This window comes from Pleurodeles waltl, chromosome 8 (assembly GCF_031143425.1).
Source record: "Pleurodeles waltl isolate 20211129_DDA chromosome 8, aPleWal1.hap1.20221129, whole genome shotgun sequence".
In the NCBI taxonomy this organism is placed as follows: domain Eukaryota; kingdom Metazoa; phylum Chordata; class Amphibia; order Caudata; family Salamandridae; genus Pleurodeles; species Pleurodeles waltl.
Genome location: NC_090447.1, coordinates 1523991515 through 1524013414, shown reverse-complemented (window position 1 = coordinate 1524013414; position 21900 = coordinate 1523991515). Strand labels below are relative to the sequence as shown.

Genomic DNA, 21900 nt, shown 5'->3' with positions numbered 1-21900 from the left:
CCTTGTACTTTTCACTAACTGTTAAGTTCCGCCCAGTTATTTAGTTTCCTTCTTCTTGCTCGGTTGCTTAAATGGTTATTCAGTTATTCTGCGTTTAGTCCTGATTTTTCTTCGTGTACTGGGTGTCTTCTATAATAGTTTTGAAATGTCACTGGATGGCCACATGTAATGATGAAATCAGCACTTACTCTCATCTCCCTGTGTTGTACAGTAATCTAAACATTTAGGGCACTGCAGTTGCCAATACAGCCGTAGATAAAGGATGGTTTTGTGTAGCCATTAAGGGTTCCTTAATGTCCAAGCCTCAATCTGCTCTGTATGTGGTATAGTTTCTCAATTGAATTCTTGTTAAAATGCAAAATATTTAGAGGATTTCCCTGGTGTGGACTTTCTGATGCCATGAGAGAGGACTTTTTCACTTGAAGGTCTTGCCACATTCAGAACATGCATACGGTTTCACACTAGTATACGTTCTGTTGTGTATTATTAGTGGTATCTCTGTAATTAATATTTTGCTGCATTCAGAATATTTACATGATTTCATCCTACAGTGACTGTCATACTGCTTGTACTATTAACTCCTGTATACGCATGGGTCGTAATTATGAGTTTGAAGGTATTTAATGCATCAATATTTGTCAGCTGAGTTAATTAACTCAATCTTTGTCAAATTTGGTCAGTTCAAACCTGCCGAAATTTAACAGGGGAAAACATACGGTACTTACTGTATAATTGCACTCAATAGCATAAAACAGTGTTTGATTCCTTTTATTTCTTATACTAAAATGTGCCCTTTTTCTGATTTAAAAGTTGTAATTGTATATGCAAAGGTTTTAATTAATCATGCATAATAATAAAGCTACTTACTCATCTACTGTATAATGCAGATTTTGGTGCATAAAAACACCCATAACGTCATAATAGGTGTTAGTAATTGCACCTGTTAAATAATGTGCCCCATGATATTGTTATTTATCAAGGGTGATAACATCTCAAGTCGTAATCAGGCCCTTAGCACATTAATATGATTTATTTTCTTTATCTCTTCTCAAATGGAGCGATAGATTACCTTTTTCCTTGTAAGCACTGTCACATTAAGCAAATGTACATAGTTTTTCCTGTTGTAAATTACCTAATTTGTCACTGGAGTTCCATTTTTTGTAAAGGTGTGTGGTTTCTAAGATCATGCAACACCTTTTTGACTGAAAGTGTTCCAACGTTCAGAACAGTTATGTGGTTTCTTACCACTGTGAGTCCTCTGATGTATCATCAGCGTACTGTTTCTAATGAAAGCCTTGTCACATTCAGAACATTTATATGGTTTCTCACCTGTGTGGATTTTCACATGAACTGAAAGATGACTCTTTTTCTTGAAAGCCTTGTCACATTCAGTACATTTATATGGTGCCTCCCCTGTGTGGATTCTCTGATGTACATAAAGATTATCATTTCGCCTGAATGCCTTATCACATTCAGAACATTTATAAGGTTTCTCTCCAGTGTGAGTTCTCTGATGTATTGTTAGCTTTTTCTTTAGAACGTATGACTTGTCACATTCAGAACATTTGTAGGGTTTCTCTCTGGTGTGATATCTGTGATGTATGAATAGGTCAGCCTTCTGAAAGAAAGCCTTGTCGCATTCAGAGCATTTATGTGGTTTCTCTCCTTTGTGTTTTCTCTGGTGTAATGACAGTCCATATTTTTCTGTGAAAGCCTTATCACACTCAGTGCACTTATACGGTTTCTCTCCAGTGTGACCATTCTGATGTCTCATTAGGTAACGTTTGGTTTTGAAACCCTTGTCACACTCAGAACATTTGTATGGAGTCTCACCACTGTGAGACATATAATGTCTCTTTAGCTCTCCTTTTGAAATAAAAGTTTTCGCACATTCAGAACATCCATAAGGTTTTGTCCCAGTGTGAACTCTATGATGTATTACCAGCTGTCCTTTTGTAATGAAAGCCTTCTCACATTCAGAACATTCATGTGGTTTCTCACCGGTGTGAGTTTTCATGTGTATGGATAGTTCACTTATTCCCTTAAAAGCTTTTTGACATTCAGAACATTTATATGGTTTCTCGCCGGTGTGATTTCTTTGATGTATCATTAGGTGGCCCTTTGTGATGAAACACTTTTCACACTCAGAACATTTATATGGTTTCTCGCCAGTGTGTGTTCTCTGATGTCTTACCAGATGTGTATTATGACAAAAAGCCTTATTACATTCAGAACATCTATATGGTTTTTCCTCAGTGTGAATGCTCTCATGTGATGATAAATCACTCTTTTCCTTGAAAGTCTTGTCACATTCAGAACATTTATATGGTTTCTCTCCAGTGTGATCATTCTGATGTCGCGTTAGATGACGTTTGGTTTTGAAACCCCTGTCACACTCAGAACATTTATATGGAGTCTCACCGCTGTGAGACATGTGATGTAGCCCTAATTGTCCTTTTGTAATGAAAGCCTTCTCACATTCAAAACATTTATATGGTTTCTCACCAGTATGAGTTCTCTGGTGTATGGATAGTTCGCCTATTCCTTTAAAAGCTTTTTGACATTCAGAACATTTATATGGTTTCTCCCCGGTGTGATTTCTTTGATGTATTATTAGCTGGTCCTTTGTGATGAAACACTTGTCACACTCAGAACATTTATATGGTTTCTCACCAGTGTGTATTCTCTGATGTCTTATCAGATGTGTATTATGACGGAAAGCCCTATTACATTCAGAACATCTCCATGTTTTTTTCTCAGTGTGAATTCTCTCATGTGATGATAAATCACTTTTTTCTTTGAAAGTTTTGTCACATTCAGAACATTTATATGGTTTCGCTCTAGTGTGATTTCTGTGATATGGTACATGTTCACCTGTTTGATTGAAAGCTTTGTAGCATTCAGAACTTTCACATGGTTTCTCACCAGTAGGAGTTTGTGGATCTATCATCAGCTGTGCCTTTGGAATGAACGTCTCGTCACACTCAGTGGATTTATATGGTTTTGGTTCAGTGTAGCCTGACTTTTGTCCCATAATAGAGCCATTTGTGATAAAACCTTTGCATTCAAGACATTGAAATGTTTTTTCTTCAGTATGGTTTTGTTTGCCTACAATCAAATCACTTTTTCTATTAAAAATCTTGGAAAACACTATAGATTTAGTTTGTCTTAATAGGCTGAGATCTCCTTGGTGTTTTTCCAGATGGTCATTTATATTGAAATCTCTGTCAGATTCAGAGCATGTGTGTGCCTCCTCCATTATGCACACATTATGTTTAATTACATACTTGTAATAAAATCCTAGAGACACTGAGTAAAAGCACGTAGCTTCTCCGGTGTCCATCCAGGTTAGTACTTTAAAGTTAGGTACATTTTACTTACACACGTGAAAGAAAACTTACCTCTCTACATTCTAAAATATTAGCACTAGTATTAGAACTGCAATGTTGTGTGCGTAAATGAAGTGCACCAGTGCCTTTGCCTTGACAAATTAGGTAAATCCTTTCTACTGATAGTCCCAATGTGTGTAGGTGTTCAGATAAGTTAACAGCATGGAGGCATCATGCCTCCATTCTAGCTTTCTTAGTTCTTTACTAGCCAGTATGAAGTCAACTATACAGCATTAGCTGACATTCTTGAAGCACATTTAGAGCACTGATATGATCATTTTCTGTATGGCACGTGTGGTTTGTTGTAGGATAGCCATTTCTAAAAATTCTGCATTGTTCTCATATTCAGTGTTTATTTACATGGCAACGCTCTGTGCTAGCCTCTCATGACGGGATATTCTGAAGTGTTGTTAAAGTTGCTTTTACAGCAATACGTAGATTCATTCATGGCTAGTGTCCCATGTATACATTTTCTGTTGTTATCCTGGTTACTTTAGCCTGGGAAGATTTATTACATTATATACATTTGTGCGGCCATTCCCCTTTGTAGGTCACTTGATTGATTATAGTTCCTTGGAATGTTAATATGTAGTCATATTCATGAGATACTCCTTTCTTGCGAGGTACTATGTCACATTCATCGGACACACATCATTCCACTGGTAGCTGTTAGCAATTCTGCTCTGTTTACACAAGGAGCGCACATCCGTAAAATTGTAGAGCTTCTTAGTAGAAATAAAATGTCTCCAAAAACTGTATCATACTATACACAGGGTTAAGGTCTCAAAAGTTGGATTGCAATTCCTGATGTCCCCGATATTTCTTTGACCATTGGTTTTATTCTGGATTTCTTTCACCTGTGGGTGAAAAAAATATATACAAGCATTAGCATTTTATGAGCCAAAATACACAAATCAGCATCAAAAAAATCAATTTGTTTTCCAATATGGAAACAAAGTAACTAAAGCCAAGTACACAACTATAATTGATAGTCACAGCGTATTATCTTAGAAATAGTATAAACATTATCTAGGGACCACAGCATTTGCAACCTTGTAACAAGATCCAGAACACACTGTTAGCCATCAACTAACAATGTTCACACCACAAATTGTGATGGACTCTGAAATATCTATAATCCAATGACCAAACACACAGCAAGAAGCATAGGTAAAATTCGTAAACATGACAACTGTCAACATGGATTAAAACAAAAAACCTGGATGTGTAATCCAATGATTACAGCATGAATTGACACTGACATAAACACATCTATAATGAAATGGTGATATCCACAGAATGTATTGGGATAAATGAATACGCTTCTAAGACGTTTATGTACTTTAGATATTTAAGGAGCACAGCAATGCCAATTATAGTTTTCTGGTGCTAAATGAGAAGAAGCTACAGCCAGAGGTTAAGGTTTTGTTGAACAAATTGCCAACTTTTAGAATCTTTGTACAAACAGGGTTATCAGGCATTGATCGGAGATATAAAGGAAGAGGATTCCACAGTTTGGCAACAGTGACTGGAAGGCACACCCACTTTTCTGGGATTTGCATTGGGAAGGCTGAAGAGGAACAAAGAATTCAGGTCAGAGAGTACAAACAAAACAACTCCTTCATCAATGTTTCCATGTATATTTGTGTGCCAGATCTAAGGTCCCAAAGACACAGTTTAAAACGTAAACAATGATACATGTGATCTAATTAGCAGAGCATGGATACGCCAAAAACAAAGATACATTCTAATCCATTAATCTGAGCTTTACTTAACACAGAAACTAAGGGCCTGATCTAGTGTTTGGCAGGCGGACTACCATCTGCCAGAGATCACTGCCAGCCCAGCAGTTACCATCAAGGCACTACAGATTGGTGGGCATCTGCTATTTGTTTTAATGGTAATTCACCAAAACCTACTAAAGTTTTTGTTTTTCAAAAAGTGGGAGTTTGTGATTGAAAACTAAAAACTATTTACCCCCACACACGGAGTTTTTCGTCTCGGTATGGGTGTCATTATGTGTTTTCTTTTCCTCTCACTGCCAGGTAACAGAGAGAAAATATTACATCACACTGTTTACCATAATAAGGTGGGCAGTGCTATGCCCTTTGTCAGCTGCCCCCTACTTTGTCGTGCTCTGCTTTCCATCAAAAGAGCCAACAAGTGCTTGTTCACAGAAAGTGGTCAATTCTCCTGATTGTTAACAGAGTAGGAGAACTGCTGGATTGGGAAAAAATCATTCACCATCACCTTTGTGACTAAATACCCTCTCCCCATCAAACTCTAAATCAGGCCATAACATACCTGAAATCAAATACGCACAGAACTGAATTACACACAAACCAAGATATCTGCAATGCAGTCAGTGTCAACAGCAGCTACTGTTAGAGAATCTCATGACTCAGTGGCAAAGCAAACTAGATTTATTAATTGTTAAATGAATGCTCTAAGATGCAAGCCGTAAACAGATTACCACAAATTCAAGTCTAACAAACAAATTCAGTAACAATGTACACATTAAAAAAAATAAAAATAAAAAAAATAACCATACCCTCAGTAGTTGCCTCTACAAAAGCTTTTATTATATACTGCAACCCTCTGTGGGTTCCATAAATGTATTCCTTCCATGGGTTATGCTTAGCATTTTTTAAAGTCTCACAATACTCTCTAAAATGACATGCTGGAGGGTGTGTGTCTAAAATGGCTCCGTAAGAGCTCATCTTCGGAGCTCCAATGCAATTAGCAGGCCGTAATCGTCCCAGAAGCCCCTTCGCTGCCTACCAATATCGGTGCGGATCCCTGCTGGCCACTGGAAAACACAAGAGCCTGGGGGGCTCTCAAAGCAAAAGCGGAGCAAGGACCCTACACTGTGAGCTGTGGCCTGGCTGCACCACCTGCAAAATGGCAGCCATTGCATGCAATTACATGGTGCCCCGTAGAGCAGCCCAGGTGAAACGTAGGCAAGTCAGCTGCAGCTGGAGTTGCGATGCGCCCTAATATTCTGGCGGCAGCACTGAAGAGACCAAGGGGTGGCCCGAGAAGGAGAACAGGTGAGCTCGGGTACAGCAGCGCAACCAGACCCAGGCAATCCATTGAGTGAAGCCGGTGCGTGGGGGGGCAAAGGCCAGGCTGGGTGCCCGCACTGCAGAAGAGATTGTTGTTGAGGACTCCAGCCCCTAGAGGTGTGAGCACATAACGCTGTCCCTTCTGCCGCCCACTATATTTGAGGAGAGGTTCCGCGGGGGAGTGCAAACAACCCGCAGGCCCTCATCTCCTTGAGGACCTATTGAACTGTGGGCAAGATTGGACCCCAGGCCCCTGTGTGTCCAAGGGGGCGAGCCCTGCTCACATCTGACCAGGTGACCACCACAAGCAGAGACAGCAGTTGTACCCCTGGGACCCCTCGCACCTTCTGGAGCATCTGGTGAGTGGGGAGTACCACCTGCAGGTAGGCAGCTGAGTGGGCTCACCTTTAAGCACCCCGCCACAGCAGGACCCGCGCACTTGTACTGAAGGGAGGTCTCTTAATTACCCACTGCTTCCTCTTGACCAGGGGCCCACTTTCTTGCATCCCCCACATCGCCTCACAGAATCTTAGGACTGTGGGGCCCATCACCGCATGAGGCCCTCCTGACTGCTGGACAGGGAACTGGAGATCCCCTGGCTCCACTTGGGTTCCCCTACCCTGGCGATCACACTGGGTGCTTAATCATACAGTTGGAGCAACTGCACTCCCAAGATGGGACCTCCCCACGCACTCCAACATTGCCCCGCAGCTGCGACCTGCATGAGAACCACTGGGTCCCAGCCTGTGCAACAACACTTTTGTGCTCATACCCCCAGCAGGAATTGCCAGTGGGTAGCTACCCACGGAGCCACACGAGGAAATCAGCTTTGCTGTACTATGGGGGTTTGCCTATCTGGTCCGTGGGATCGTAAATGGCATGGACCCTGAGCCAGCCCCCCCTGCAGCCCTGATTCTTCCTCATAATAAAAACCCAACTGAAGACTGCACCTGACCAAACCACCCATTGATACCCACCTGTGAATACTCTGCACACCTCTATGCAAACTATACTATTGAGCTATACCGCCTACATGTAGCCATGACATATCAGCGGGACGATAACATTAGGAACTTCTTATCCAAATCACCCCCTAAGCACACTGCCGTCTCCAGGGATCAGGACTCCCCCACCCGGACCCAGTCAGCACACTCGCAGGGGGACCAGACGTAGGTGGAAGCCCCGGTCACCCGGGGCTTCATGGAGGTACTTTTCCTCACCCGCTGCGACGACATTGCAGCCCTGATGCAGGAGGTAGCCCGAGACATTACAGACATCCGTAGCGAACTTAATGATATGGCCCAAAGAGTAGACACCCTTGAGTGAGGAGGCGACGCCAGGGAGGAGGAATTGAAGACCGGCCAACATCAAATACTCTAACATTATGATCAGAATGCTGACCTCAACTACCACCTCAAAGTTCTGGAAAATAATTCCATGGATCTAATATTCGTATCAAAGGAGTACCACTGCAAGCAAACTCTGGCAAGCTAGAAGACTTGGGGGCATATTTATACTCCATTTGCGCCACATTTGTGTCATTTGTCTAACTCCATATTTATATTTTGATGCCAGACCAGTCTATTGGAGTTTGCACCATTTTTCAGATGCGTGAACCTACCATGCGTCAAAGAGATGCAAGGTAGGCGTTCCCATCTAAAAAAAAATGGTGCAAACCTCATTGGCTCATATTTATCCCTGGTGCTAAAATTGCGCACGGGTGGGAGGAGGAGCCAATTAATGGTGCAAAGCTTGCTTTGCACCATTATTTAACGCCTGGGTCAGACCAGGCATTAGGGACCTGTAGACCCATTTCCATAGTTGAACACCATGGAATGGGTCCACAGGTGCTCTCCCCAAGCCCCAGGAACACCCCCACCCACACCAGAAGGACAAAGGAGGATGGGGGGGCCCATCCCAGGTAAGTTGGTATTTTTTTTTTTTTTATTACAGTACCATCAAGGGCCCAACTTGGGGCCCCCTGCATGGCATATTGTGCATTGGCCATGCCCAGGGAACCCTTGTCCCCTGTGCTGGTCATTGGAGTGGGGGGCACGACCCTTGTCTTTTCTAGGACAGGAGTCATGTGGTATGGATGGTTTTACATCAGAAAATGACGCTAGGATGGTTAGAGGCATTTTTTTGTCTCTAACCAGCTTAACGTCATTTTTTGGTGCAAAACCCCTTTCTCCCATACCACCACCCCCACCCGGCTAACGTCATTTATTTTTACGCTAGCCCACCCTTTGCGCCGGATTGTGCCATTCCATAAATCTGGCGCCTGGCTGACGTCCTTGAATGGCGCAAGCCAGTGCTATACGTTTTGACGCAAAACTGCGCAAACGCAGTTTTGCATCAAAAAGTATACATATGGGCCTATGTTCTCTGACTTTTCCAGCCATATTGTCCCAGCATTGGTGGATAAAAAAAGTTACACTGGACCGAATGCACAGGGAAAGCCACCCATCCTGGGCTCCCAGGATGCCTCAACACATTCTGAGCTGATTATGGCCACCATTCGCGATCAAGGACCAATCACTATTGAAGGCTCAAAGTTGTGGCATTACCAAGACCGGTCACACTTCAAAGGAAAAAAACTCTGAAACCCGGAACCACCTTCCATAGGGAGAAAGGAGTCAAGTACAAGTGGGGCCATCCGTTCCGGCTCATGTTTTCCTGGCAAGGGAAGATGCAGACAGTCCGCAGCCTGGGCAAAACCACTTTGATAATGGTTCTTGAACAGGAAGATCCCGGATCAATGACACTGCAAAAGCGAAACACCCACTTTCCCTCAACGAACACCAGCAGATGACCTAAGCACTCAGCAAAGAAGAAAGCGAGCAAGCCCACCCCCTCTGGAAGCCGTAGAGAGCATTCTGCTCTGCTGCAGCAACTGCACCAGAGGGAAGTCTCCAGATCCTGTCAAAGACTGACACCCACAGCCAATTTGATTCTTAGCAAGTTGAAGACCAGGGTTGATTACTGGCTCCGGCATGCTGGGACACAGAGAAGACCTGGAGGGGCCTCATCTCACTACAAGATGGAAGTCCACACTTTCTTGATTTTGGAGGCAGAAGAGCCCCCACTATTCACCTCTCCTCCACGACTGACTTCAACCATTGACATGTTCCCCATCTAAGAGATACATTTGTCTTCTAAAGTTGGAGTGGTAGGCTTCCCAAGTTTGTTGTTTCCAACTGTCCCATCGTGCTCTTCCCTGTCTTTGATATGCCACTCCTTCCATGATGCTCCATCAGCCTCATTTCCCTTGAGCGAACCTCAGGAAAGATCCCATGCAGGAAGAAGGAGCGAAGAGCCTACTTCCTCTCTCACAACAATGATTTAGGTACTGAGCCACAACATCCACAGCCTTAATGCACCAGCAAAGCGCCTTGCCCTGATGGCGATGCTGAAAGACTTTCAATGTGGCATATGTCTCTTACAAGAGACACACCTCCATCGCAAAGACTGGCCCCGGTCAAAATCCAAATGGTTTGACAGACAATACTTCTCTTCTGGGCCTGAGAAGAAAGCAAGGGTCGCAATCCTTTTGGCAACCCATTTCAGGGACATGTTCTCCAAACTCACTCTGTTGTAACAGGCCACCTTCTCACTCTATGGCTCTCCGTCCACGCCCGCCACCTCACAGTGGCTTGAATTTATGCCCCCAATGAACACCAGGAACACTTCATACAACAGGCAATTGGGAGGGTCCTCACTTCTCCAGTTGCCTCAGTGTTAACTGGAGGAGACTTTAACCTGGTCCTAGAAGCTCTTGAGGACAGCTCAATTCAGAGGGCTGGCCAGACGGGAGCATACACATCACTGGGTCTCCAGTGGCTGACGGACGTGGGCCTCTTGGACTTCTGGAGGTCGCACAACCCCAAGATGAAGGACTACAGCTTCTTCTCTGCAGCACATCAAACGAACACCAGAATTGACTATTTCCTGATCACCTCCCCACTTCTCCTGCTGGCCACTCACTGAGATTGGTGGGGCGGCGCTGTCAGATCACGACCCTATCTCAATCACCATGCATCTACCCGTCCGGTGCCCACGTTCACACATGTGGTGCCTCAACCCCAAATTACTAGCTTACAAGCCTATGGTCCAAGAGGTCTGTGACACGATACAGACCTACCTAACCACCGATGACAATCCACACACTGCCATTGCCTTTCTATGGGATAGCCTTAAGGCGGTAGATAGGAAAGTCGTTGTAGCAATAGCTGCAAAACTCAGTATGGACAGGCAAGCCAAACGCTCGGCATTGGAGGACCAAGAGAGGGACTTAGAATCATCAATAGACAAGCAGACTCTCTCAAGACATGGTGACAACTTACACTTGCTAGGAAACAACTCAAAGTGCTAGACATGGATGCAGCAGAGCACGCACTGCTCAGGACCAAGTAGAAATATTACTTGCGGGCAAAGAACCTGGGAGGCTTCTTGCCCACTGTCTCTGCACACAACACCACCGTGCACCAAGATGCGGGGATTGCTGCAGACTGAACACTTCCATGCCAACCTGTACACTGCTGAGTCTCTAGACTTGGCCCGCCCTTGGAGCACACAATACAGGCCCTCTTGGCCACCCTACCCTAGAGGGACACTCTCTCTTGGACTGGGACATCATGCCAGATGAGGTTTTGAGAACCACTGGGAGCTCCAGTTAGATAAAGCACCAGGCCAAGACAGTCTCATTGCCGCCTTTTACAAGACATTTGCGGCGCAGCTAGGCCCAGTTCTGACCAGACTCTACAACTCCTTCAGCACAATGGGAGCCCTCACAGCCACTATGAAAGAGGCCATCATCACGGTCATCTCTAACTCATGAAAAGATCCAACACTATGTGCCTCTTATCGCCCTATCTCCCTCCTCAATGAGGATGCAAACATTTTTACTAGAGTACTTGCAGCCAGATTGGGGCCCTATATGCCTGGACTAACAGACCCAGATCAAGCCGGGTTTATTCCTGGACCTACCTGTAGTGATAACACGAAAGGTCTCCTCCACCTCATTGACAAAACCGCCCACTCTCAGGTGCCAGCCCTCTTGATTTCTATTGATGCTGAGAAAGTGTTCGATCGAGTCCACTAGCGGTTCTCCCACTCCAAGTTAGACAGAATAGGCCAAGGCCCCCGATTCCATAATTCGGTATGGTCTAACTAAGCTGGCCCTACAGCTTGCGTCCAGATAAACGGGCTGTTGTCCAGGCCCTTCTCCATCTCTTGTGGAACGCACCAAGGATGCCCATTATCACCACTTTTGTTTGCTCTGTACATGGAGCCCCTAGTGGAGTGGATCAGGCATCACCCTGATATAGCAGGCATTAAAACTGGAGGGCAAGCCCACAAGTTAGCGCCCTATGCGGACGATGTATTGCTAGCCGTTATCCAATTGTGTCGTTCCCTACCCCATTGCTGACAGAGCAGGAATCATTTAGCAAAGCATCCAGGTTTAAGATAAACCCATGTAAATCCCACACTCTAAGCACTGCTGTCCGCCAAAGCAAGAAGGCAGACATCGAGACTCTCTACCTGTTTCCCTGGGCACACCAAGGAGTCTCGTACCTAGGCATTCAACTATTCTCCACATTAGGTAAAACCATAACTACACAACTTTACTGCAGAATGTGCGATCCACAATCCAGTCCTGTAGAGGTGCCCCATATCATGTCTTGGTAAAAAAACAGTCATCAAAATGTCCATAATCCCTAAGATTTTTGTATCTTATGCAAACACTTCCCTTCCAGCCACCTTCCCGTTCCATATACTGAATAAACTGCAGGAGCTTGTGAAGACATACATCTGGGAGGGAAGGTGCCCACATATAGCCAAGAGGCAATCATATTTACTGCTGGCAGAAGGTGGGTTGGGTTTCCCACACCTGGTGCACTATTATCAGGCGGCCCAGCTGTGCCACCTAGTAAAGTGGCAGCGGCCAAGCACTGAGAAACACTGGTGTTTCATTAACCAAGGCATTGTGGGGATACATATAAGGAGAATTCCCTTGCTCCTGAAGAAACACCCCCCTCTAGGAGTTTATATATCACCAGTGGTAAGGGCTACAGTGGAGACATAGGATAAAGTCTGTCTCTCTAAATACCTTTCTGCACTGGTCTCCGTGCTTAAACCGATCATGGGGAACCCAGCCTTCCCCCTAGTGCTACAGGACTCCACTTACCTACCCTGGCAGGAGGAAAACTGTAAACAAGCAGGGAACCTGTTTGATGCACAGGGACTACTGGAGTTCCCACAGCTCCAACGAGATTATGGCCTTTCAGATGCAGAATACTGGTGTTACATCACGGCCAAACACTGAGTTACACACCTGGAAGAGCACCCATATGCAAGCAGGCCTTTAACACCCTTTGAGAAGTGGCTCATCATAAGGAGTGATGATAAACCCATTCTTTCAGGTATTTATACCTTCATTAATACACACCCTACACACATCACCTCCCCTACTATATCCTCCTCGGCCTCCCCAAAGCCTTGACCTACCCCATACGATCCTGGAAAGGGAAAGCAATTACTTAGCTCTGTGCACCTAAACAGGTCCTACTTTCAAGATTGGGGACAGGCACTATACCTACACACACACACACACACACACACAGCTTGTATGAACTCTGGACGCATGGAGAAACTGACAGACTTTGTTGATCATAACCTCCCCAGATTTCAGAAAACCTGGGGCCCCTGTATCCGGTTCCTAGCCCAGGGCTTTCAGGAATTAACATGTCAAGCACACGTTAGAGTGCTGCACCTTACAACCAAGATCCCAGGCCTCATTTAACCTCCTGGAAAGTTACGAAGAACGAACACCCCTCCCCCCAACCTGGGACTTCATGGGCAATCAGTTCACCCCCACCTCCTCATTATCCCCCCTCCCCCCAAAAAAAACTGTTGGTTTGTTCTATATTGTTCTTATTCATCGCTGGCCACTGGATGTAGGCGAGTGGTTTTGTTCTTCATGAAAAACAATAAAAAACGTTTTAAACCTTAACTTACATGCTGCTCATGTTACAACGTAACTACTCCATCTTGTGCCCTATGTGCTGTGGGCTTTACTCGTCTGGCACCTGTCACCCTTCCCTTGTGGTGCACCCCTGCCCTCAGTACTCCAAGTTAACCTTCCCTTGTTGTGCCTTCCTGTCTCAAACCTGCCATGATTTCCCTCCCAGGAAGCCTGAACCATTGACCCACTTGTTCTGTTGCTATGCAAGTTTAGTTAATTTTGTACCTGCAGATTATCACGTGTCTTTTACGACAAGTTACATTATCTACTGTGACTCACTGAACTGTACCGTCATGCACTGTGGTTCTGTTATACTTTTTAATTATTGCTAGTTACTGTTTGCACCTGCCCTCTGCAAGGCCTCATAACCCTTGTATGTAACACATGATCTTCCCCAGGTTCATTGGAATATTCCACGCTTCCAGGTGGTACACATCATTTCTGGAACACCCTTTCCGTCCAGTATTAATGCCCCCTTTGAACAGCATTGGCGCTTTGCCTCGCTTCAGTCCTTTGCAAGCATGGCCCATGCACTCACCTGAGTCACCCAGAACTTCCAGTGCTCTAGTCTTTCAAGGCTTCCCGATGATTCTATGATCCTGGCTTCTGCAACGCTTCCTGTGTCTTCCTTCTTGAGCTACGTTTCCGCGCCCTCTTGAGCTTCTTGCGCCGAGTTTCCTGCCGTCTTCAGATTTCAGTTAAAGTACTAGACTAGGCTTTCCATCAGGTTAGTGCGCACTAATCTGTAGTTAGCAAATAGTCTAAAGACTATTGCTTTGAAGGCGTTAACCCCTTTTTGGACTATGAACATTGTTTAAATATTTACCGCATTAAGGCCCAGTGCTTTCGACTCTTGCATTCTAGCACTCCGGACTTTACTGTACCCTAACTAAAAGTTTGCCGGTGTGTTTTCTTGACAAGTTGTATCCAGCATTTTGGAAGACACCTTTAGAGACTGAAGTTATTTGCGTTTGAAATCTGAATCTTGTACATTCCACAGTTCCAGAAAAATCTCAATTTTATTATTGAAATGGTTTCTGCTCTCTCATGCAGTGTTTATAATGACGTCTATAAGTGTACATACAATGTAAACAACTGACAGATTAATTTGGAGTTGAGAACCTATGGGTAATTTTCTTCTTTTTGTTTTAAGTTTTATACACACTGATTTTTGGCTGTTTCACATACGTTCTTGTAGCTGATGTATTTTTATTGCATTGAGTGGGGTCTAAAGGCTAGAAGGTGACCTCAAGGCCATGCCTGCAGTGGGGTTTAACCTGTTCTGTGCCTTGGGACGAGATGATCTCGTCCAAGGCTACAGTTCCCCTGTGCCTTGGACGAGATCATCTCGTCCATGGCACAGGGGAACTTGGGGGCGCGCTAGCACGCCCCCCGTGAACCCCCTTCCCCCCACAAGGCGGGGATGGAAGGGGAAGACCTTCCCCTTCCACCCCCGATCCCCCCCACCCCCCCCTGTGATGTAGGCGCGCGAGCGCGCGCTGATTTGTCACAGGGGCCTCCCCCATCGCGCTGGAAGCTCTGCTTCCAGCGCGATTGAAAGAGAAATGCAAAAGCATTTCTCTTTCAATCACTGGGGGAGGCCCGGAGGGGCTTCAAAGGGAAGGAAAAGTATTTCCTTCCCTTTGAAGTCTCTCCGAGGGTTTCAAAAGCCGGATTGCTTGCAATCCGGCTTTTGAAACCCCACTAGACACCAGAGATTTTTTTTTTTTTACTGAAATTCACATAAGGGAGCGACCCCTTGGGCAAGGGTCGCTCCCATGGGGGGCATTTTTTCTGAAAGGCCTTTTCTGCCCCCCCCTGGGGGCAGATCGGCCTATTATTAGGCCAATCTGCCCCCAGGGGGGGCAGAAACCTCTAGGCACCAGGGACCATTTGTTTTTTTTTGTTTTTTTATGTTTCATTTTATTTTTTTAGGTGGGGAGCGACCCCTTATGCAAGGGTTACTCCCCTTGGGGGAAAATTATATTTAGGCCATTTCTTGGCCTATTTTGATGAGGCCAATCTGCCCCCAAGGCGTGAATTTCACGCAAGGGGAGCGACCCCTTAGGCAAGGGTCGCTCCCTGGGGGGGCAAATTTATTTTAGGCCATTTCTGCCCCCCCGGAGGCAGAAACCTCTAGGCGCCAGGGCAATTTTTTTTTTTTAATATTTTTTTTTTTTTAGAGATGGGGAGCGACCCATCAGGCAAGGGTCGCTCCCCAGGGGGGCAAATTGTATTTAGACCATTTCTGTCCCCCTTGGGGGCAGACTGGCCGATTTTAGGTCAATCTGCCCCCAAGGGGGCAGAAACCGCTAGGCACCGGGGATTTGTTTTTTGGCACCAATGTCATGCACGGGGAGCGACCCCGTAGCCAAGGGTCGCTCCGGGGGGGGGGGGGGAATTTATTTTAGGCCATTTCTGCCCTCCCTGGGGACAGATCGGCCTATTATTAGGCCGATCTGCCCCCAGGGGGGGGCAGAAACCTCTAGGCGCCAGGGGAATTTTTTGTTGTTGCTTTTTTTTTTTTTTGTTTTTTTTAGAGATGGGGAGCGACCCATCAGGCAAGGGTCGCTGCCCTGGGGGGCAAATTGTATTTAGGCCATTTCTGCCCCCCTTGGGGGCAGATTGGCCGATTTTAGGTCAATCTGCCCCCAAGGGGGCAGAAATGACTAGGCACCTGGGATTTGTTTTTTTGGCGCCAAAGGGGGAGCGACCCCGTAGCAAGGGTCGCTCCTGGGGAGGGGGGTGGGTGTTAGGGGGGCAAATTTATTTCAGGCCATTTCTGCCCCCCAACCTCTAGGCGCCAGGGGAATTTTTTTTTTTTTTTTGTTTTGCTTGTTTTTTTAGAGATGGGGAGCGACCCATCAGGCAAGGGTCGCTCCCCTGGGGGGCAAATTGTATTTAGGCCATTTCTGCCCCCCTTGGGGGCAGATTGGCCGATTTTAGGTCAATCTGCCCCCAAGGGGGCAGAAACGACTAGGCACCTGGGATTTGTTTTTTGGCGCCAAAGGGGGAGCGACCCCGTAGGCAAGGGTCGCTCCCGGGGAGGGGGGTGGGTGTTAGGGGGGCAAATTTATTTTAGACCATTTCTGCCCCCCCCCCCCCCGGGGCAGATACCTCTAGGCGCCAGTGCAAAAATTATTATTATTTTTTTGTTTTGTTTGTTTGTTTTGTTTTTTTAGAGATGGGGAGCGACCCATCAGGCAAGGGTCGCTCCCCTGGGGGGCAAATTGTATTTAGCCCATTTCTGCCCTCCTTGGGGGCAGATTGGCCGATTTTAGGTCAATCTGCCCCCAAGGGGGCAGAAACCGCTAGGCATCGGGGATTTGGGTTTTTTTTGGCGCCAATGTCACGCAGGGGGAGCGACCCCGTTGGCAAGGGTCGCTCCCGGGGTGGGGGGGGCAAATTTATTTTAGGGCATTTCTGCCCCCCACCCCCCCCCTGGGTCCGGCTGAGCTACAGGCCAAACTCCACAGGTAGGCACCTTGCAAAAAACACCTCTGTTTTCTGTGAAAAAATATGTTGTGTCCACGTTGTGTTTTGGGCCATTTCTTTTCGTGGGCGCTAGGCCTACCCACAGAAGTGAGGTACCGTTTTTATCGGGAGACTTAGGGGAACGCTGGGTGGAAGGTAATTTGTGGCTCCTCTCAGATTCCAGAACTTTCTGTCACCGAAATGAGAGGAAAAAGTGTTTTTTGGGCCAAATTTTGATGTCTGCAAAGGATTCCGGGTAACATAACCTGGTCAGAGCCCCGCAAGTCACCCCCTCTTGGATTCCCCTGGGTTTCTAGTTTTCAAAAATGCGCTGGTTTGCTAGGTTTCCCCTGGTGCCGGCTGAGCTACAGGCCAAAATCCACAGGTAGGCACTGCTTTTTATAAAAAAAATGTGATGTGTCCACGTTGTGTTTTGGGCCCTTTCCTTTCGTGGGCGCTAGTCCTACCCACACAAGTGAGGTATCATTTTTATCGGGAGACTTGGGGGAACGCTGGGTGGAAGGAAACTTGTGGCTCCTCTCAGATTCCAGAACTTTCTGCCACAGAAATTTGAGGAACATGTGTTTTTTTATCCAAATGTTGAGGTTTGCAAAGGATTCTGGGTAACAGACACTGGTCCGAGCCCTGCAAGTCACCCCATCTTGGATTCCCCTAGGTCTCTAGTTTTCAGAAATGCACAGGTTTGGTAGGTTTCCCTAGGTGCCGGCTGAGCTAGAGGCCAAAATCTACAGGTAGGCACTTCGCAAAAAACACCTCTGTTTTCTTCCAAAAATTTGGGTGTGTCCACGTTGCGCTTTGGGGCGTTTCCTGTCGCGGACGCTAGGCCTACCCACACAAGTGAGGTATCATTTTTATCGGGAGACTTGGGGGAATGCTGGGTGGAAGAAAATTTGTGGCTCCTCTCAGATTCCAGAACTTTCTGCCACAGAAATGTGAGGAACATGTGTTTTTTTAGCCAAATTTTGAGGTTTGCAAAGGATTCTGGGTAACAGAACCTGGTCCGAGCCCCGCAAGTCACCCCTCCTTGGATTCCCCTAGGTCTCTAGTTTTCAGAAATGCACAGGTTTGGTAGGTTTCCCTAGGTGCCGGCTGAGCTAGAGGCCAAAATCTACAGGTAGGCACTTCGCAAAAAACACCTCTGTTTTCTTTCAAAAATGTGGATGTGTCCACGTTGCGCTTTGGGGTGTTTCCTGTCGCGGGCGCTAGGCCTACCCACATAAGTGAGGTATCATTTTTATCGGGAGACTTGGGGGAACATAGATTAGCAAAACAAGTGTTATTGCCCCTTGTCTTTCTCTACATTTTTTCCTTCCAAAAATAGGAGAGTGTGTAAAAAAGACATCTATTTGAGAAATGCCCTGTAATTCACATGCTAGTATGGTCACCCCGGAATTCAGAGATGTGCAAATAACCACTGCTCCTCAACACCTTATCTTGTGCCCTTTTTGGAAATACAAAGGTTTTCTTGATAGCAATTTTTTACTCTTTATATTTCAGCAAATGAATTGCTGTATACCCGGTATAGAATGAAAACGCACTGCAGGGTGCAGCTCATTTATTGGCTCTGGGTTCCTTGGGTTCTTGATGAACCTACAAGCCCTATATATCCCCGCAACCAGAGGAGTCCAGCAGACGTAACGGTATATTGCTTTCGATAATCTGACATTGCAGGGAAAAGTTACAGAGTAAAACGTAGAGAAACATTTATGTTTTTTTCACCTCAATTTCAATATTTTTCTTTTTCAGTTGTTATTTTCTGTAGGAAACCCTTGTAGGATCTACACAAATGACCCCTTGTTAATTCAGAATTTTGTCTACTTTTCAGAAATGTTTAGGTTTCTGGGATCCAGCATTGGTTTCATGCCCATTTCTGTCACTGACTGGAAGGAGGCTGAAAGCACACAAAAATTGCAAAAATGGGGTATGTCCCAGTAAAATGCCAAAATTGTGTTGAAAAATTGGGTTTTTTTATTCAAGTCTGCCTGTTCCTGAAAGCTGGGAAGCTGCTGAGTTTAGCACCGCAAACCCTTTGTTGATGCCATTTTCAGGGGAAAAACCACAAGCCTTCTTCTGCAGCCACTTTTTCCAATTTTTTTGAAAAAAACGAAATGTTCCCTGTATTTTGGCCAATTTCTTGGCCTCCTTCAGTGGAACCCACAAAGTCTGGGTACCTCTAGAATCCTTAGGATGTTGGAAAAAAGGACGCAAATTTGGCTTGGTTAGCTTATGTGGACAAAAAGTTATGAGGGCCTAAGCGCGAACTGCCCGAAATATGCAAAAAAAGGCCTGGCACAGGAGGGGGAAAAGGCCTGGCAGCGAAGGGGTTAAAGAAAGCATGGACAGTAGAGGAGTGCTAAATTCAGGCCTGGGGACCCAGACCTGGATGGCACATGCCCTGGTCTCGTTGGAGTAACCAAAACATAGTAAGGCTTTTTAGGCTTCCCTCAGTATATCTGTCTAGTGTCTTGTGTGTGAGTTCTTATCCAAACCAAGGTACAGTCAGTCAACATACACGTTGTTGAATTTTGGGAAACCACCTCCTAAACAAGCTGCCGTTGAATCGAGCTGCTGTTGAATCTGCAGGAACTGAAGTCTTGGTAGGTTCAAAGTGTTATTATATGGGCCTGGGAACTCAAACACATAGGCTAGGTTTGACCTGGTATTCGGAGAGGTTCACCCATGTTGCCGTAACTCCTGGAAAAAGGACAAACTTTTAGTGCCTTGTCCCTGAGCAAGTGTAGGGAACCATATCAATTAAACTCCCAGGTGATCCTACTGCTGAGAGTGGTTGCCTCTGCAAGCGGAGACATGACCCTCTCTTTAAAGGGCTTGTGCCTGTGTGCAGTATTCTGAAAACGTTGGGAATCTTGCAGGGAACCATGTAGGTATGAAAAACTAAGCTGCTTTCTAATATGGTTTTCTGAGAATGTTTATCTCAGTTTTTTCTTAATTTATTCAATTTAACCACTTTTTAGACTTTCCTAATCTTAGATATTTATGTCCTGGTCCTGAGTATGTGGGAATAGTAGGTACTGCTTATCACACCCAGCAAATAATTATGCCCCAGGTACATTACTTATCTGGTGTGATTAAATAGCTCCTATTCTGAGCTTGGGGGAATAACATGCAGATTTTGGTGCATACTTTTCCCTTGTTAAATTCTGGCAGGATTGACCTGCTGAAATTAAACAAGGGGTGAGACATTTAATACACCTGGTAATTAATGGGTGCATTAATTACCACCCACCTTGGAATTTTGACCTCGCAAAAATCCGGTTGAAAACACACCATGCATCTACCCGTCCGGTGCCCACGTTCACACATGTGGTGCCTCTCACACACACACAGACTGCTTGTATGAACTCTGGACGCATGGAGAAACTGACAGACTTCGTTGATCATAACCTCCCCAGATTTCACTGGGACCGAATTAGGACCGAGCTTTTATTTCTGTGCTCTAACTAAAGTACCTGCCTGCTGACTAGTCCCCGTACCAGCCTGAGGTCTTCCTTTTCCTTCTCCAGTTTGGATTTCATCCTCCACATTGGTGTGTCACATCATAATAGCCCCAGTAATGGTATACAGTGTCACCTCATTCCTACTTCCCCCACCTAATCTACAAAATGTAGTTTAGACTCCATTGTCCACATACAAGTTGCCAACAACCTGTGGTTGCACTTGGCAAGAGGATAGAATATACACACCTTCTCCCATCATTAACCTGAACCTCTGCAGTCCAGGAATTTAGTCATCCATCCAAGAAGCTGTAAATCACAAGAACAGTCAGCACAGCAATTCTCCAGTCACATCAATAAACCAAACACTTTTTGAGAACTTTTCCACTTTCCTTGAGACACCAGGGTTCCTGCATATTGGCTACTTAGTCCTGCATCCTGGGAGCTGCAAATCACAAGTACAACCAGTGCAATAACTCTCCATTCACTGCAATAAACCAACCCCAGAGAACCTTTCAGTTTCCCTCTTGGTGACAATCTGTTAATGTGACAGCCCTCAAGAACGCCATCCGCAAGCACCACCAGCTCATCAGAGCCACCAAGAGATCCTCCTTCAAGGAACACATCGATAACAACACACACAACAGCAAAGAGCTCTTCAACATCGTAAAGTAACATGCTAACCCCTGTCCAGCACCAACGACATTCCACCTTCGCAAGACCTCTGCGACTCCCTCGCCACCTTCTTTCGCCGCAAGATCACAGACATCCACGTCAGCTTCAACAACATGACCTCACCAGCAGCCACCAACACCTCCGACTCATCGCCCCCAACCACACCAACCTCCTTCTCTCCTGGACACACGTCAACACCGCCGACACCATCAAAGTAATGAACACCATTCATTCCGGCTCTCCATCTGACACCTACCCACACTACATCTACAACAGAGCAAGCTCCATCATCGCCCCCCAACTCCGTTTGATTATCAATTGCTCCTTCAAGACCGCCACCTTCCCGGAAAACTGGAAGCACGCTGAGATCAACGCCTTACTAAAAAAAAAACCAGACGGACCCCACGGACCTTAAAAACTACCAGCCTATCTCCCTGCTCCGTTCCCGACAAAGTTACTTGAGAAGATCGTCAACAGGCTACTGTCCCACCACCTGAAGGAAAACAACACTCTGGACCTGTCTCAATCCAGCTTTCGCAGCAATCACAGCACTGAGACCACCCTCATCACTGCAACCGATGACATCCGGACCCTCCTGGACAAAGGCGAAACAGCAGCCCTCATCCTCCTAGACCTCTCGGCCGCCTTGGACACCTTCTGCCACCATACCCTGCGCACACACCTCCACGATGCAGGGATCCGCAACAGGGCCCTGGACTGGATCACCTCCTTCCTCACTGACAGAACACAAAGAGTCTGCCTCCCACCATTCCTATCTGAAGCCACCAAGACCATCT

At 45.8% G+C, this 21900-nt stretch overlaps 2 protein-coding genes across 2 annotated transcripts in view; both read right to left on the bottom strand.

The window, feature by feature from the left end:
* Positions 1-752: 752 nt before the first annotated feature.
* LOC138248889 (zinc finger protein 268-like) lies at positions 753-3609 on the bottom strand. Its single transcript, XM_069202870.1, has one exon. It carries the CDS (start codon positions 3341-3343, stop codon positions 1184-1186), a length of 2160 nt encoding a protein of 719 aa, XP_069058971.1. The 5' UTR covers positions 3344-3609; the 3' UTR covers positions 753-1183.
* A 501-nt stretch (positions 3610-4110) lies between these two features.
* Positions 4111-21900, bottom strand: part of LOC138248888 (zinc finger protein 268-like) — a 104505-nt gene continuing 86715 nt past the window's right edge. The window contains exon 3 of the mRNA XM_069202869.1: positions 4111-4246. Within this exon, the coding sequence (XP_069058970.1) occupies positions 4227-4246 (20 nt within the window). The 3' untranslated portion in view covers positions 4111-4226. The remainder of the gene's footprint in view (positions 4247-21900) is intronic.